At 35.0% G+C, this 19491-nt stretch overlaps 1 protein-coding gene and 1 non-coding gene across 3 annotated transcripts in view; one reads left to right on the plus strand and one right to left on the minus strand.

Moving 5' to 3' along the window:
- The first annotated feature begins 509 nt into the window (after nt 1–509).
- LOC115941373 (U6 spliceosomal RNA) lies at nt 510–616 on the plus strand. The gene has a single exon (XR_004076127.1). It is a non-coding gene; the product is annotated as a U6 spliceosomal RNA (small nuclear RNA).
- Nucleotides 617–11897: 11281 nt separating this feature from the next.
- The window catches only part of NBEAL1 (neurobeachin like 1), a 184827-nt gene continuing 177233 nt past the window's right edge, over nt 11898–19491 (minus strand). For both annotated transcript variants that reach the window (XM_081815332.1, XM_081815331.1), the window contains one exon: nt 11898–18908. In XM_081815332.1, the coding sequence (XP_081671458.1) occupies nt 18807–18908 (102 nt within the window). In that variant the 3' untranslated portion in view covers nt 11898–18806. The remainder of the gene's footprint in view (nt 18909–19491) is intronic.

Below are 19491 nucleotides of genomic sequence, written 5' to 3' on the forward strand. Positions count from 1 at the left end.
GAAACTTCTCTTGGGTCAGTTACATCACAAGGGACTGCCTATTATCCTGAAGAAGAACTCCCATTTCCCCTCGTTATCTCCAGGCCCATAAAGAAAATTAAACTCCTCATGACCCATGAAGAGAAATGCCTGTTCAGTTCCTAGAGGAAATAACCTAACAGTGGCATTTCAAGAAAAAGAGGCTGCTGATGGAGCACCCCCAGCAGAATGGAGGACTTTATGACCGACATTTTTACAATTGCCAGCACATTGTGATAATAAAAAGCAGAAGACAGGGCACCTGGGTGGCTCAGATGGTTAAGCGTCTGCCTTCGGCTCGGGTCATGATCCCAGGGTCCTGGGATCGAGTCCCGCATGGGGCTCCCTGCTCTTTGGGAGCCTGCTTCTCCCTCTGCCTCTCTCTCTCTCTCTCTCTGTCTCTCATGAATAAATAAACAAAATCTTAGAAAAAAAAAAAAGCAGAAGACATTTAGTTGGTTTATTATTGCTTTAAAATTCTCTACACTTGCTTGCTTGCTTCGGGAGCATGTATACTAAAATTGGAGCGATACAGAGAAAATTAACATGGCCACTGAGCAAGGATGACACTCAAATTCGTGAAGTATTCCATGTTTTAAAAAAATAATAAAATAAAATTCTCTACACACAGTGCACCCCCTTTTGTCTGAACCTGGGGCAGAACACTGGCTTATGCATCAAACAAAGGGTAAGATCTTGTGTCAGAGAGAACCGAGGAAGCATGTATTGGGGTGGATTCTAGGTATATCTGTTTAAAAAGAATAAAACAGGGGCATTTGACTGACTCAGAAGAGCATGCAACTCCTGATCTCAGGGTCATGAGTTCGAGCCCCACATTGGGTGTAGAGATTACTTAAGTAATCTTAAGTTTTTTTTAAGTAAAAACTTAAAAAAATAAATAAATAAAGGCTAGTAAGGGCCAAGTATATTTATATAGTTTCATTCATTCAGGATTTGAGATTTGAGTGTTAGCTTGAGCACCTGATATTGGATCTGAATGTGCTTATTTGGTTAACTGAAGCCTGGATTCAGTACTGGCCAAGACATTCTAGTTGAGATGCCAGATATATCCTGGCATACTGTTTTACAGGGGTCAACAAACTAAGGATTGTGGGGCCCCATCTATCTTTCTAAATCAAGTTTTATGGGAAGACACTATGCTCATTTATTTATGTATTGTCTATGGCTGCTTTCATGCTACAATGGCAGAACTGAGTCATTGTGACCGGACCATATGGCTCTCAAAGCCTAAAAATATTTATTATCTGGTCCTTTATAGGAAAAGGCTTATGGGCTCCTGCTGTAGAGGAAAGAAGTCTACAGGTTTAGGGAGATGGGGATGTTGGTATGGATTTTGTTGACATGTCAAAATACTTACAACTCACAAAGGAAGTTAACAAACTGTTACATAAATGATATTCTATCTTTCTGCCCTAAAAATATACCTTCATAATGACAAAATTAAAACATATGTAAAGCTATGGTTTTTATGATTGAAAGTCAATAAACTAACAAAAACAGCTTAACATAACTATTGCATATGTCTGAATGTTCTATAAACACTCATTTTGTTTGGGGAAAAACCAAAATATAGACACATATAGACACATAATTCATAAATTATTTATTCTATAAAATTAATTTTATTCCCTTCATTTCAGCAATATCCCCATTTTTATAATCAAGATTTCACATCTTTTATGTTCTATTGGCACTAATGCCAAATTAGCCTGCCTTGGGTCATAGTATTTCTTGGATAGATTTTTTTAAAATAATCTTTTCAGGTTTATTGAGGCATAATTCATATAAAGGATAGTTTTTAAATTCATTTATTTATTTGTTTATTTTTAAAATTTTATTTATTTGACAGAGAGCGAGCCAGAGAGCATAAATGGGGGGAATGGCAGAGGAAGAGGGAGAAGCAGGCTTCCCCGCAGAGCAGGGAGCCCGATGCGGGACTCGATCCCAGGAGCCTGGGATCATGACCTGAGCTGAAGGCAGATGCTTAACGACTGAGCCACCCAGGTGCCCCTAATTCTTTTAAATTGGAGAAATTTTGCTCTGTTGAGTCAATAGCAACTGGAATTATCAATAAAATTTTATTTTATTTTTCAAAATATTTTATTCATGTTGAGAGAGAGAGTGTGAGGGAGCACAAGCGGGGAGAGTCAGAGGGAGAGGGAGAAGCAGACCCCCCACTGAGCTGGGAGCCTGACATTGGGCTCGATCCCAGGACCTGGAGATCATGACCTGAGCTGAAGGCAGATGCTTAATCGACTGAGCCACCCAGGTGTCCCTATCAATAAAATTTTAAAAGTAATATTTAGATTCAGAAATGAACCATGAATTTTACCTATTGTATTAGACTGTAATGGAATTATTGCAAATGGTAATATTTTTATTGCAGGAAATATTATAAAATAGTTTAAATTCTTCATAACAGTTGTATCACTTACATTGTGATTTTTCACCATTTCTCAAAGCAATAACTGTATCTGTGCAGTAATATAAAGAACTGGTACCACATTTTGCTTATATTATGTCTAGATCTGCATCTATACTATTTAAAATGTAAGAATAGTTTAATATAGAAAATTGTTCCTAAGCTGCCTGTTGTAATCATTGTGGTCACCACAATAATTCTTGAGTGCTTCTAGTTCATTAATTGGAACCCGAAGAGAAGAGGAAAATGATTGCTCAACACTGCTGGGAAATGATACTTCATTATGCAAGAATCTATTGTGTTTATGCTACCGAGAACAAAGACTTGACAAATTAATTTATCTATTTTATCTGCTTGCTCAAATCCTCTTTCCACTCATATATTCTTCTCCAACTTTAGTAGGAGCACAACCTACAAACTTTATAGCATTTAGATGCACCCACATTTTATTTCAAAGATAAGAGACATGAGATGTGAAGTATTTCCCAAAAGCCTGAGCAGTATTCACTATGAGAGTGGATGTTGAAAGTTTAGTTTCACTGTACAAATACCACTAAATCCTGACCACTAAATCCTGATAGCACAAATCCTGATTTATCCATGTGTTCTTTAATATTTTTTAAAAGATTATATTTATTTATTTGACAGAGAGACACAGCGAGAGAGGGAACACAAGCAGAGGGAGTGGGAGAGGGAGAAGCAGGCTTCCCACGGAGCAGGGAGCCCGAGACACAGGGCTGCATCCCAGGACCCCGGGATCATGACCTGAGCTGAAGGCAGACGCTTAACGACTGAGCCACCCAGGCGCCCCAATATTTTTTTTTTTAATGGATTCATGATATGTGTATATTTTTCAAGCATGGGACCCAAGGTGGGTCTTGCCTTGCTCTGGTCTACAGGTAGTACTGTCTATATAAAAGGATATTCAGTGGGTTCCCTAGCCCTCTGACTTCTGGTTTAGTTTGGCCAATCAGAAATAGTAGCATAAGATAAGAGGATGACAGGAAAGTAAACTCAAGATATTCATTCTCCTGGCTTTCATGTTGTGGACTCACTGTTGGCCACAGCTCCTGTCATAGGCCTTCTCCATGTAGATACCCTTTCTAGGAATTGGAGTTCTTCCTCTTATCACTTCAGGTCCAGGATTGGTAACAGCTCACCTCTGTTGCTACTGATACCTTAAACCCTTCCCACATCTTCATAAATCTTTAAATTACTCAGTTTCAGGGGGCGCCTGAATGGCACAGTTGGTTAAGTGTGGGACTCTTGTTTTCAGCTCAGTCATGATCTCAGGGTTGTGAGATGCAGTCCGCACTCAGTGGGGAGTCTGCTCCCCCTCTCCCTCTGCCCCGTGCACTCGCTTGCTCTCTCTCTCTCTAAAATAAATAAACCTTTAAAAAAAAATAAATTACTCAATTTCAGTATGTCATCTCTTTCCTGCTTGGACTTTCATCCACGTGGTAATTATTATCCCCATTAACTTATCTGTTGGGTGGGTGCAAAATTTTTTCTCATTTCTAATGAATAAGGGCAATCAGATACAGTTTGCCTTTACCTAGTAGAGATAGCATTATACCTTTAGTATTTTATCCTAGGGCTATGTCAATCCTCCTCTGTGACATAGTAAAATAAAGTTTCTTACTTTTTATTATGAAATTCCATACAACATCTTGTTCATTATTTTGATGGCATTATACTATTGGGACCTAGGGAGCATGAAGTAGAAGTTTCCTGGATGCCTAAGTAAAATAATGCATGCCAGAAGGTGGGAGATAAATCTCACAAAAATTATTTAGGAGTCTGTCATACTGATAAAGTTTCTAGAGTTCCCGTGGTATAGGGTTGTTGCATATGGCATCAGCAGATTCTGAGATGGAGTTTAAGATGCAAGAAGGAAATGGAACTATGATGCAGGCCCAGCAACTCCCTGGCCAAACTAGTGAGGAATTCTGGAATGAGAATTACCCATGAGGGTTAGATATTGCTGGGCCTTTTTTAAAGCACCCACCTTGCTCTGTTCCTGAGGGAAAACTTAGTAGGGAAAAGTTAGCCTCTGCAGTTTGTCTCAGGGCCACCACTGATACTCATAATCTTTCTCTTCTATCCCTGCTAGATTCCTTTTACTCAGCTACCAAGTCCTGGGGCTTGCTTGGTGGTGGTTAGTCTTTTTTTTCTTTTTTTAAAGATTTTATTTATTTATTTGACAGAGACACAGTGAGAGAGGGAATGCCAGGGAATCACATACTCCATGGCCCTTAAAACAATGGTGCTGGCTGAAGTCCTGTAGACAGAAAAGGTAAAAATATATAAAATACATGTCTGTCCCTATGAGAATGCATCTGTAGCTCTTCCAGAATTGAAAGGACCTAAAATAACAACTTGCCAGCAAGTGGCCCATTGAGCTCTTTGAGGAATGTTATTGAGTGCTAAGCATTGCTCTTTGTTGCTGATAAGTTGGGACATTCAGTGGTGGCAATAGCTAGACCAGCCTTGGTAAATGGAGAGTTCATGCTGTTGAACCCATGTATAGCCTCCATTTCTATCATTGTGGCTACTTCTTTCATGTACCCATTGTGCCAACACTGGAGTGGCCAATGCATGGGCTACCTGACTTTAACTGGAATGGTTGTTTTGTCCACTTGATTGTTCAATGCCTCTTCCATGGCGGGTGTGCTCTTAGTGTTAATATGTGACTCAAAGATTTAACACTTCTTTCCCACTCCCATGTGTCCATCTACATACCTCTAACGCAGACATTTTTGTCCTCAATCTTAAAATTTTTCCCCATTCATGCCTCTAACCGGCTGACCAGGCCTTTCATCGCTGCCCATGATTCCATATCTATTCAATCCTAAGGCCTCTTCTCTTTCTACACAAAGTGAATGACAAGGTGCACCACTGAAGATCTGTTCATTGAGATGGTTTTCCCTTGCCATTGTCTTTCAAGACCACCCATAAGTAAGGTTTCAATTCACCTGCTACCCATTTTTGGCTTTACCCATATACTGAGCCATCTCATCTGTAAATCAGGCTTAGGCTTTTTATTCCTCCTCCATCTCGTCATACAGGATCACCTATAAAATAAAATGTCAGCTGAGGAAGGGGCACTGGTACTACAATAGTGGATACTTTGGGGATCAAGGCTGCTTGCTCATGCCACTTGCCTCTGCCCTGTGGTCCTTAAGACCTGATGGTCTAACAAGACCTAAAATCGATGATGGGTAGTATCGGCACACTGAGTCTTTACAAGAAAGGTATTAACTGCCATTTTGTTCTGGACATATCTTTTCAATGATGTTTGTACAGCAACAACATTAGAAGGTAAAGATAGTCTTCCTTTGGAAGAGAAGGCAGGTTTGCTTACTTATCAGTATAAGTCTCCTTCCAGGGCAAAGGTCAGACAGGTTTTCTTGCAGCTCATTACAAAAGATTCAACTTTCCTAAACTCAGATTCTTCAGCTGTAACATAAGATTGTGAAATGTATTCTTATGATTTCATCTAGTTTACAGTTGTAGGTTTGACATTTAGGTCTATCATTCACTTCAAGTTAATTTGTAAGGTAAAGGTGAGAGATTTTTTATTCTATATGGATAACTAGTTCCAGCACCATCTGTTGAAAAGACTTCTTTTCCCCACTGAATTATTATTTTTTAAAGATTTTATTTATTTATTTGAAGAGAGAGACACAACGAGAGAGGGAACACAAGCAGGGGGAGTGGCAGAGGGAGAAGCAGGCTTCCCGCCGAGCAGGGAGCCCGATGTGGGGCTCGATCCCAGGACTCTGGGATCATGACCTGAGCCCAAGGCAGATGCTTAATGACTGAGCCACCCAGGCGCCCCCCACTGAATTATTTTGACACATTTGTAGACAACTAATTCATCATATTATGTATGGATATATCTAAAGGGCTTCTATATTATTCCGTTCATCTACATGTTTTTTTTTAAGATTTATTTATGGGTGCCTGGGTGGCTGAGTCAGTTAAGCGGCTGCCTTCAGCTCAGGTCATGATCCCAGGGTCTTGGGATCGAGTCCCACATCGGGCTCCTTGATGACTGGGGAGCCTGCTTCTCCCTCTGCCACTCCCCCTGCTTGTACTCTGTGTCAAATAAATAAAATCTTAAAAAAAGAGAGAGAGATTTATTTTAGAGAGAGAGTGGGGGGAGGGGTAGAGGGAGAGAGAGGATCCTCAAGCAGACTCCCCACTGAGTGTGGAGCCCGACACAGAGCTCGATCTCAGGACCCTGAGATCATGACCTGAGCCAAAATCAAGAGTTGGCCACTCAACCAACTGAGCCACCCAGGTGCCCCTCTTCGTGTCTATATTTATGCTAATACTACAATGTCTAGATTACCATAGTGCTATAGTGAATCTTGAAATCAGAGAGTATAAGTCTTCCAACTTTGTCCTTTTTCAAATTGTTTTGGCTATTCTGGGTCCTTTGCATTTCCCTATAAAATTTACAATAGGTTTTTCAGTTTCTTCAAATCTACATTGATTTAAATTTTCTTCAAATTTTCCAGCCATATTTTATAGTTTCAGTGTACATGTCCTACAAATATTTTATTGCGTTGACCCCTAAGTATGTCATACGTTCCATGCTATTGTAAATTGTCTTTTTTGAATTTTAATTCTTCATTACTATATAGGAATACAACCCATTTTTTAATATCATCCTTGTATCCTATGACTTTGCTAGGCTCAATCATTCTAGTAGTTTGTGTAGAAATCTTAGGATTTTTATACATATACATTATGTTAACTGTAAAAGAGGATACTTTTACTGTTTCCTTCCCAAAATATATACTGTTTTTTGTTTCTTTTTTCCTACCTTGTTGCAGTAGCTAGCACCTCCAGTAAAATGTTTAACACAAGTAGTGAGAATGGGTATTCTTGCCATGTTCCTGATTTTAGGGAGAAATAATTCCATCTTTTACCATTAAATATTGTTATATATTTTTTCATAAATACTTCATTAAGAAGTTCCTTCCTGTATTTAGTCTGCTGAGAATTTTTGAACAGGCGACTTTAAATCTTAGTGCAATCTTAAATTCATGAGATGAACCACACTTGGGGAGGATGTTATCTTTTTTGCACATTGCTAGAATTGATCTTCTAATATTCTCTTAAGGAATTTTGTGTCTTTGTTCATGATAGCTAATGAACAAATTTAAAAAATTTTGTTTCAAAATTAAAAAATTTTATTCTATTTGTTGGCTGAGAGTTGGGGGTAGGATAACGTCTTTCAATATTTTTATTTCTCTATTGCATGCAGGATCCTAAATCCTAAATTTCCCTGTTTTTTTCCTTCACCATTCAATCTCCAGAGTGACCACATTTTCATACTCAAGAAGCAGTAACTTCTGAGATTGCTACATCAACTTTTACAGAAAGTCCAGTTTTTTGTATACAGTATTCTGATCCACTGAAATTCTTTTTCAGTATTTTTGCACTTTGGATGAGCTTTCTCTTTCCGAGAGTCTTTTTTTTTTTTTTTAAAGATTTTATTTATTTATTTGACAGAGAGATAGAGAGCAAAAGAAGGCAGAGCGGCAGGCAGAGGCAGAGGGAGAAGCAGACTCCCTGCCGAGCAGGGAGCCCGACGTGGGACTCGATCCCAGGACCCTGGGACCTGAGCCGAAGGCAGACCCTTAACCGACTGAACCACCCAGGCGCCTTTTCCAGGAGTCTTGTTTTTAGCCCAATCCTAGGTCCTCTAATTACCTACTCTCTCTCAATTTTTCTGGACTCTTTGTTCTCCACAAAGGATTACTGTAGAGACTTAAGAGATGACTCTGCTGAAATTTTTTTTTAAATTTCTATTTTTAAGGAACTTGAAGTTTGTAGTGCTGCCTTCTAGTATCTTTAAGTCATGGGCTTTTTGAGGTTTTATTTGTTCTTGTTTAACTGTATGGTTTCTTGGAGAGCATGTGGAGAGATTTGGATTTTGGATACCTATCATTATCTTAGGCACTCTGTAATCCAGATTCATCCATTTGGGTCTGCTTTATTATTCATCCGTTAATTTTCTACTTTCCAAAAATTTTTAAAGTTTATTTTTAAGCAATCTACACCCAACATGGGCCTTGAATTTACAACCCTGAAATCAAGAGTTGCATGCTCCACCAACTGAGCTGGCCAAGTGGCTCCACTTGCCAAAATTTATTGCTTATCTTCTCTATTTTCTTTTCGCCCTTGTTGGCTTATGCGTTTACTATTGTTCTGAGAGAATTTTAATATGGAGCAAAACTAAATACAGTTACTTATATTCAGTCTATCATCCCTAAAGTGTGTAGTCTTTTCAAAGATCTGTGCAAACAGAACCAACTATGGCAAATGTTAAATGGTAAGAGCTTCTTGTAGTTGATCACTATTTTACTTACTTCAGATTCCAAAAACCTAGAAGTAAAATAGTTCATATCATTTATATTTTTTAAAGATTTGAGTGAGAGAGAGGGAGCGAGAGTGGGGGAAGGAGCAGAGGGAGAGTATCCTCAAGCAGACTCCCTGCTGAGTGTGGAGCCTAATGTGGGGCTTGATCTCATGACCCATGAGATCATGACCCTGAACCAAACCAGGAGTTGGATGCTTAACTGACTGAGCCACCCAGGCATCCCAAATAGCTCATATCTTTTAAAATACTCAAAATTAAATTCTGCCTTTTGGATCCTGATAGAACTCAGATTTTCTGGGTTGCCTGGGTGGCTCAGTCAGTTAAGTGTCAGCCTTTGGCTCAGGTCATGATCCCAGGGTCCTGGAATCAATCCCTGCATCAGGAGCCTGGTTCTCCCTCTCCCTCTGCCTGTCGCTTCCTTTGCTTGTGCTCTCTCTGCCAAATAAATAAATAAATAAAATCTTTAAAAAAAACCCTCATTTTCTTTAACAAACACCTTTTCACGCTGGTTAACTTGCTGGCTTACTAGCTAAAAACAAAATGTTTCATAAATGATACACATTCCCATTTCAAATCTCCATTTTACTGCATAAGAACACTAACTGCAAAGTTAAACTAGTTATATCATTTTGTAAGGAAATAATTTGACTCAGGTAACAAAAGAGGAAAGAATGCAAACTGGTATGTACTATTGGCTTTTTGTGTTCATTACAGTGTCAGACTGAATAATGGTACCCAAATATGTCCACACCCTAATCTCTGGAATTTGTGAATGTTATCTTACATGGTAAAATAAAGTCAACTTTGTAGAGGCAATTATGCTAAGAATCTTGAAATGGGGAAGATCAATTTGGATTATCCATGTGAGCTCAATATAATCACAATAGGCCTAATAGGAGGGATGCAGGAGGAGTCAGAAGCAGAGAAGGTGGCAATGAGATGAATGGAAGCAGAGGTTAAGGTGATACACTTTCAAGATGGAGAAAGTGACCATAAACCAAGGGACACAGATGACCATGAGAAGCTGAAAAAGCCAAAGAAACAGATTTTCCCCACAGAGCCTCCAGAAATCAGCCCTGCTGACATTTAGACCTTAGCTCAGTGAAATTGATTTCGAATTTCTGACCTCCAGAATTGTAAGGGGGAATTTATGTCATTTTAAACCACTAAATTTGTTCTAATTTGTTACAGCAGCAACAGGAATGTGGTATAATCGCCTTTTAAATAAAATGACATAAAGGGAGAAGAGGCAAGTTATCTAATGTTGTGATCAATAATATCCATCAGTTAAATACTATTTCATAGTAAAAGTAATTAGATTCAAGGTATCAGCTATTCACTTCAAAGAAACTTACTTTGCCCCTCTTATTAAGATTATTCCTTGCCAAGTATAGAGATTTCTTGTGAAAGATAATCTAAGCACTGAGCTCCTTGAATAGGATTTGTCTCTGTATTTTAAATTGTTTCCATAGCATAATATGTATCACATAGTCCCTTGTTTAATAATTTATAATTTATTATTAACCTTTTAGTACATTTTTATGAAGAACCCCATACTTGTTACCCAACATTTAAACATATGTAGAAATAATCTGGATCCTTATAACCAATATGTCAATTGGCCTTTCATTAAAGTGAAATTAAAATTGTGTTTTACAATGGTATATTTCCTTTTTCTTTTTTTTTTAAAGATTTTATTTATTTATTTGAGAGAGAGAATGAGAGACAGAGAGCACAAGAGGGAAAAGGGTCAGAGGGAGAAGCAGACTCCCTGCTGAGCAGGGAGCCCGATGTGGGACTCGATCCCAGGACTCCAAGATCATGACCTGAGCCGAAGGCAGTCGCTTATCCAACTGAGCCACCCAGGCGCCTCTGGTATATTTCCTTTTTAAAAAAATTTTTGGTTTATGATCTTATGAATCACAACTTACCTAACAACCATCCTGCTACATCTCATCATTCTTCAGATGACTGTCTATGTCTGCTCTGATTAACAATATGCCAGTCTTACAATTTACACTCACAGGGCAATGATCCCTCATTTCCTTGTTCTGATTTTTTTTTTTAAGATTTTATTTATTTGACAGAGAGCACAAGCAGGGCAAGCGGCAGGCAGAGGGAGAGGGAGAAGCAGGTTCCCCACCGAGCAGGGAGCTGGATGGGGGGCTCGATGCCAGGACCCTGGGATCATGACCTGAGCCAAAGGCAGCTGCTTAACCAACTGAGCCACCCAAGCGCCCCAAGAATGAAGGTTGTCTTAAGAAAAAAAACCACTAGAAATTAATATACTGCTTGGTATGGTGTTATGGATGGGTTTCACAAAAGCAAGGCAGTCTTTTTTTTTTTTTTTTTAGCAAGGCAGTCTTAATTAAGCCTTTTACTGACCTGGCTTTGTCCTGTGATTGTGAAATCTCACCAGATGAAATTAATGAGGAAATTTCCAATTCTAGCACTGTCTTCAATAAAAGTGTAGCATCATATATACACGGTATCAGGCTAGAAAAAGGTTAATGTTCATTTCTGCAGTGTTGTTACTCTGGATCTAGACAAAAGTACTTAGAAAGAACCTGGAACAGAGCCTGGATTCTGTTTTATTATGGATTAGGATTTATTAACCTTAACAAACACAGAAGGATTAGGTCAACATTTAGACTGTCAAAAGTTGATGAATAAAAGATTTTAATTATGTGAAAGGAAAGAAAAGTTTAAAAAAAAAAAGCCTAGCTTAATGTATTATTCAATGAATTACAAATGGGTATCTCTGGCTTACGATCATTTCGAGGGGAGAAATGTAACATGTTTCTGAGGTGGCTTTAAAACCAAAGGCTTACTATCTGTTGTTATATAATATGACAAAAACTGGTCAATTAACCTAACATTTATCTTGTACACACAGGGCTGAAGAAGAAATTCTCATACGAAAACAGTGATCAATTTGCTGCTTAACAAAAACTGTATTTAATCTCTTGCTTGCTCAAATAACTTAGCCAAGGCTAAATTCTAATCAGACTATGAAGTGAGAATTACAAATCAACTGAAGAAAGTAACATCATTTTTTTATTTGATTTAAACCCATTTTCATATACAAAGCTAATGTATTATGTACAAAATAAACGTACATTCTTCAAAACTGTTAGAATACAAATTTCCAAAGGACTAAAAAAAGTGCAAAATTCTCAATTATCTTCGATCATGCTATACAGAAACAAATCAAATATTAGCTCATATACACACAGTGAAAAATTTTAAGACACCCAATGTAATAAAACAAAACATACATCTTATATATTTAATCTTAAAAAGATGAGGAAGGAAAGAATGTATTGCACCAAATTAACAGTAACTTCATTATAATGAGAAGACTAATCAAAATTATTTACACATCTTTATTAAATCTAAAATTTTCTCAACTTTAAGACCATTTTTTGGCATACAAATATTCATTGAGTCACAGTTTGCACAGTCAATAATTAGATATAAATAAGACTTAATATTCTCTTTTTCATGTCAATTCCATCAGAATAAATGAGCAGGAACGTTTTATGATAACTACTTTTGAATTCCTTAAATATTTAAGTAGCAGCACAATTTGCAAGTATTTTTTTTAAACAAGTAATTCTGAATTTTCAGCTATCCTCCTCTATGTGTGTTCACATGCATTCAAGTCATTGTCACCCTCTATGATAACACTGAAATGTTCCTATTTAATCTGGGTCCCAGAAAAACTGACATAAGAGACAAATCATGTGTGTTTGATATTTTTCTGTCTTGATGGATTCATTTCTCTAGCAGTGCACCTGATAGAAAATGTCTAGCTAAATCTCTGATTTTTTGCTAAATTTTTTGCTCCAAGTATATAAAAGCAAACAACTGGGGGAAGGAAAACGATACTCCTTAGGAGTTTCTGAAGAGAACAGACCAGCCATACAGTTTGCTAACAATTTTTCTTACAGAAAGCTAATTATAAAATAAACAGTATCCACAAATATTTTTGGTGATAGTATTTTTGAATCACAGAGAGCAGTAAAATGCTAGAAGAGGGGAAAAAAAGTCTAAAATGTAAAAGATCTTTGACAGCAAGATCTACTGTAATATATCATAATTTCAGAAGAAGGTAGAAACTATGATACTTTTAAAAGCAATCAAAATCCCAAAGGAAGAAATAAAGTTATTTTCTTTAATCCCTATATAAGAAATTAAGAGGTTGATTTTTTTTCAGTTAGGTCTAACAATATCTCCTTACCAGAACCACTTCTAAAGTGTTTATTGATTAATATGATTTTAACATTCTGAAGAGCAAAATAATGCCAATTACAGGTAAGTTTTTTTCCTTCAAAATTCAAGACGGGCATTTGTTGTATAGGTTGAGCCCACTAAATCTTAAAACACATTGTTTGGATAGTGTATGAAATGTTTCCAAAGGAAGGAACATCAAAAATAGCATTTTAACATTAACTAGTTAGTACCCTGGCTACCAGAGAACCTCTGGTTTTAATACCTATTATTTTGAAATATATTATTACCAAAATAAAATTTTAACAGGTCCAATTGGAATAAGACTTTTTAAAAAAGTTTATATTTTAATCAAAAAAATATAATTTTATTTTTCAACCCTACCTAAATTTTTTATTCTTAAATTACAGTGCTACATTGTAGTATTACAAGTAACTAATCATTTGTACATTCAAAAATAGGTTTAAATTTTAAATGAGACAGCCATCATATTATAAGTGGAAAAACACACACAAACACACCCAAAACTCCACTAACCGTCAACTTTGAAAAATGAATGGGTAATTCAGTGACAGAACTGTGCTGTTGTTATCGTAATATTTGCAAAATAAGTTTCCAGGGAAACATTAAAAATCTATACCACAGAAAACAGATATTAGATTAGTGACTTTCTATTTGTTCTTTTCCCTTGAATTTTCAGTTTATAAGATTATAGGCATTAAGATAAAAGTAAATACAGTTGTATATCTGTCCTTTTATTTTTCACTACAGCCATTAGCTTCATAAGTCCAAATCTTGTAATGTGTTTAGAAATCACCCACATGTGACAAATGTCAGTGAGATAATCTAAGGTATGTCTGATGAATTATACAATCTAGCCCAAAAGTTTATGATAATATAGCCACTTTTAGACAGGGTTCTTAAACTGAAGAAAATCACATAACTCCTATATGTAGGATGGCTTTATATTTTTAACATAGGAAATTACATCATTTCCAATACAGGCCTAAATATTTTAAATGTTAATCCTTTATTTTCTGTAATACTAGGACTTTTTATATGAAAAAATTAAAGATTATTTCCATATTGAGAAGTCATCAGAAGTACTTAGGGAATATATCCAATGCTTTTTAATTAGAAAAATTCTATTGATTACTACCTTCAAGGCTATGAAAGACCTAATTCTATTTTTAAACCTAGCATTTTGTGACTCATGCTTTTTATTAATACTTTAAAATGTTACTTAATTCAAATATGCAAATACTCACTGACTCACTAGGAAGTAATAAAAGCAAACACACTTTTTTGGGAGCAAATGTTAGTTATAATATTCAAATGTGAAAGGTCTGAAGAAAGTTATAATAATAATGCAACTGAAAAGGAAATTTGGTTGTTTCAGTGGCAAGCTAAACAAAGAAAGCCATTCCAAGCAAATTTTAGAAAAATGTCTCCAAGGATAATGATTAAACCTATTTTCATATATGTCTGTGAATAAGCAATCTGATTTATAAAAATGGATATAATTTCCATAGTGGAAAATATTTTAAGACTTAATATAAGAATTCTGAGACAATTTTTTTTATACTAAGTAAAGAAATTCAGAACGTCCAGAGTAGTGCCTAGACTTCTGTATATTTATAGAACTTCATGGACAAGTCTGATCTGCAATCTCAATTTTAAGAAACACTGGCTTAGAAATGCTAGATTCAAATTAAAGAAGTTGTGGCCAACATTTTAATAAATATTGAAATGATGAGTGATAACATTGTATTTGTTGTTGCAGTAATGTCATCAGAAAAAGCACCACCGGGACTCTGATATAGGAAAGCTCTTCAGAACAATGCTCTGGATGGGGTTAAATTTAAAGCAAAACAAATGTTGCGTATATATGATAAAGGAATTTGGTTAAAAAGAATATTGAGAATGGATATTTGTTGGGAGTAATAAAAATATTTAAGATTGGCCACTTACTGGGAAAGAACAGAATCAGCTGATGAACAATAATTAGGACAAGCTAGCAGTCTGGGTGATAGAGGAAAACAACAGATTCGATTTAGAAAAGAAAAAATATATATGCATTTTTATCAGTCAAAAATTTTATCCCACAGACAGGTTTAAGAACTTATTTATGGAAGACAATTGTATTAATGTATTTGAAGAGACCAACCTTCACTCATTCCCACACACACCCTATGACAGTACATGTTATATATATATATTATTTAATATTTATATTTAATATAGTTCATGCACTTGCATCTTTTCATTGGAAGGGTAATAAAAACAATGCTACTCATTTTTATAAATGTAAATATTTATAAAAGGGGCTAACCTCTTTAAATTTAAAAGATTTCCATTAGTGATTTCTTTAGTAACAACAATAAAAATATACCTAAAGGCAAAGGCCATGTGTCTATCATCATTAAATAAAAATCTGGTATTCAAGTTAAAATTTTCTCTGCCTACTCTTATTCGAGTAAAATATAAACAATCTTAGGTTAAGATTCAACTTTCAAATCTAAATTCTAATTAATTATGAGGATACACTTACTCCCTTCAGATGCATAAAACTGATTCTCAATACCAGTTCTTTAAGGATAATTGTTATATGCCTTACATTGAGTAAAAAAGGAAGCCTCACTGACATTCCTTGCTAATGACATGAATACCCGGCATTTTCTCCCCTACAAAAAGGATGTGACCTAAAAAAAGCACTGTGACCTAATGGAAACTAATAGATAGAAACTTATTAATAGCTGACACGAGCTTCACAGGCTTAATGTAAGCCAACTGGACAAGCTTTATTTTCATCATATACTTTTCTAATTTCCATGCCCTGATCTATTTTTTCTTCTCTCCTCCAATTCTAATTATAACAGAATACTGATTGGAGAGTGAAAAACTGGTTCTTTATTCTCTAAATGAACACAGCTATTGTTATGTTTTAATACTTGAGACCTCACTTTGTAAGAGCAAAATCATTATCCTAGTATAAATCTCTACCCATCACCAGATTTTTTATTTCCATCATCACCAGTGTCAAGAAACAAAAGCAGATGAGAATTTCTTTACATAATAAACTTCATAGCAGCTAAGTTATTATACTAAGTTATTATACTGATCAACTGAAATCACCTGTTATTCCATTCTAATCATACTGTTGTTCATTTATCCCATTATATAAATAGAAACATCTTCTACGGATAACATCTAAATACACCAGAATCCCCCAAAGTATATCTTTCCAGTGATTTTATCTAGTCATTTTTAATTCAGTGGGCTACACTGTTTAAAAGAGGCTTATATTTTTCAGCTAATGGTTCTACTATATTTGCTTACTTTAATAGATAAACTCAAGTTCCATTCCTCTAGACTAATGCTAGTATTCTCAGATTTCCCTGAAAATCTTACATTTTTGGTTTTTACTTTTTGGAAAAAGTAATATAGGAAGAATTCCACAGTTCTGAGCATCTACTGTTAGTCTAGGTAGGATATTTATTTTACTGTGAACAAAGGGTCTTCTATTTGTGCTATAAAATGAATACTGCTTGTTCAGTTCTTCCATCTAAAGAGCAGCAAAGTAAAACACCATAAATTTAGGAATTTTGCCCTGATAAGTTAAACTTCTTTGTAATTTGTAAGCATCCATCCAAAATAATTCCAAAGCCAGTATTAAGTAACCTTAAAAATAAGGCATCCTTATACCAAAATCTCTGGATAAGTAAGCAAAAGAAAAATTTCCAAAATTTTGATTCAGAAAAGTTTTTTTTAAAAATCAACATTTAAAATATCAAAAGTCAATCATGTTGGTTCTGATGACTTGAAACCTCCTAAAAGATGTAATATAAAAAACAGAAATAGAATTAAATAAATAGAAGCAACAAATCTCAATAAATCATAATTATCTCTATTGACTTGTTTTGAGACATTTTCATCACAAATTTCTGAAGTCCTTAAAAAGGAAATCTTTACATTTACATATGCTCCATTTTACACTTGCTGCACCAGTTTATTTCAGTGTTATTTACCTAAAACATAACTGTATGTTTTTTTTTTACTGAACAAAACAGGGGATTTTAAATAATTGGAAGGAAAAATTCTTCTATAAGTTATTAGTCCTGACTCAAACAGATCACATCTATTCAAAAAGCTTCCCTAAACTGAACCCTGTACTTCTCTTAAATTTTTTTTACTCACTCATAGGATTATAAAGAGAATGGTATTGGATACTGTGGACAACTGAAGAGAAGAATTACAGAGGGAAAGTTTCTTAAAGATGCCACTGAGAAGACAACCAGATGTAAGGAAATCTATGTGGAATAAAAAGGAATATTATTATTTTATAAGCAACTATTACTGTGAGAAGTCTTTTTTTTCCTTCTGATCACAGACCCCTTTATGAAAGCCACACACTCACTTCTGAAAAAAATGCAGTTAACACATGGAATTTCCACACAATTTCAGGGGATTCATAAATTCCCCCAAACCCATGGAATCTCAGTTTAAGGACACTTGTAGTTGTAAAAGCTCTCTGACCTAACTCAAAAGATGACCTTATAAAAGCACTAGGTTTAACAATCTCTTTGAATTCCAAAATAAATCTATCAGCTTTTTACTTTAAAATATTGAACATTAAGCATATGTAATACTTAACTATGTATAATAAAATTATCTTAAAAGTTATACATAACATGAAATAGAAATGTTTTTAAAAATTACTATATCTAAATGACTAGTTTAAGTGATGCATATCTTTTCATTTATCAATCACATGGAAGTTGTAGGTAAAAATGTTAATGTATTTGGGTATCATTGCTAACATTTCTAATTATGGGGAAAGACAAAGTATTTGCTTAGTAAAGAATAAGCCAAGACAATTTGAACTTGGCAGATATAAATTGTGTTGCAAATGCTAATACTTAAAGGGTCCACCTGTCAAAATCATAATCAGCATTTTTCCTTAATTATACTACTAATGAAATACATCTGCAAAATATATCTCTAGTTTCTCTTATTCCTACTTAACCTTTATTATTTAAGCATAATAATGTATTTCAGTAAGTTCTCATTAGTAATAAGCTAAGTAGTAGTGGAATGACCCAATGTACCGGTTTCAACTGTCTTATATTCAACTTATCATGAAAACCTGGAATTTACACTGAGTTTTGAAAATCCAAGTGTGCAACAGGTGCCTTTAAAATATTACCCCAATCAGGAGTTCCATAAATAAGTTTATATATTTTTAAATATGGTGGTCAGTAAATAGGAAAATGATTAACTAAAGAATACATTAAAAGCCATCTCTCTCAACTGTCCCATCATCTGTACTCTTCTTAGAAATACCTTAAATTTTGGTGTTTAGAATAATAATGGAATTATATCCAATTTCTTCATTTTTGGGAGTTTTTTCCCCCAATGGCTCTAATGATCTTTAGGAATGAACCACAAATCTAATTCAATTGTATTTTCTCAAATCCACCTTGATGTAGATCAAGAACTAGTAAGACTGGATTCATTGTTAACCAGAAATTTTTAAAGTGGATAATAATACAACCTGTGTCTTTATACACACATAGCACACTGAATTTTGGTAATCGCTAAATGATTTTCAGTGATAAAAGCCCTGATATATTTCAGATAGTTGAGAGATGTGGTTAAAGTGACAAAGCAATAAATCAAGTTTCATTTATCCATGACAGAAGATGGAAATAGTAATCACTTGGAATCTTGAGTATTATATTCAGTTTCTCCAGCTGAAATCTGGCTGAGTCGCTTGCTAGATCCCCACAATTTTCGAGAAAGCTGACCTGAACGCATCTGTTTAAAGTAATCCAGAGAAATGAAGAATAGATGTTATTAAGAAAAAAGAAAGAAAAAAAAGAATACGTGAAATTGATATGCAAGACACTGATTTTGTAGAATGCAGAATATAAATTTTGTTAGCAGAATAATTAACATTTTAGTGATTCTTGATTAATAATAATTAAAGAAAGGCTTCTCTATGTTGGTTGTCTTTCAATTGAGAAAGGTCTAATGCTGAAGTGTTAATTTTAAAATTAAATGTCCCAGTTTGTCCAAATTACCAGAGTCCCTTTCTTTATAAATTAACGAAACAGGGTGTTACATGCAACTAATGAATCACTGAACACTACATCAAAAACTAATGATGTTGGCCAACTGAACATCATAAAAAAAGGTTAAAAAATAAAAATATATTTCACTTCATTAAAATAATCTTCTGAAATTATACTTTAGCTAATAAGACACTTAAGTTTGAGGATTTTCTCCTCTTGTATTTAAAATAATATTAATGCTTATCACAAGGATAAGAAGAAAGTAAAATTATGTTCGGATGAAGAGAAAAAAATTTTAGGATATTTTCATATAAGAATTTCAAAAA

Source organism: Leptonychotes weddellii, chromosome 3, assembly GCF_054177405.1.
Source record: "Leptonychotes weddellii isolate Sample4059 chromosome 3, ASM5417740v2, whole genome shotgun sequence".
NCBI classification, from domain to species: domain Eukaryota; kingdom Metazoa; phylum Chordata; class Mammalia; order Carnivora; family Phocidae; genus Leptonychotes; species Leptonychotes weddellii.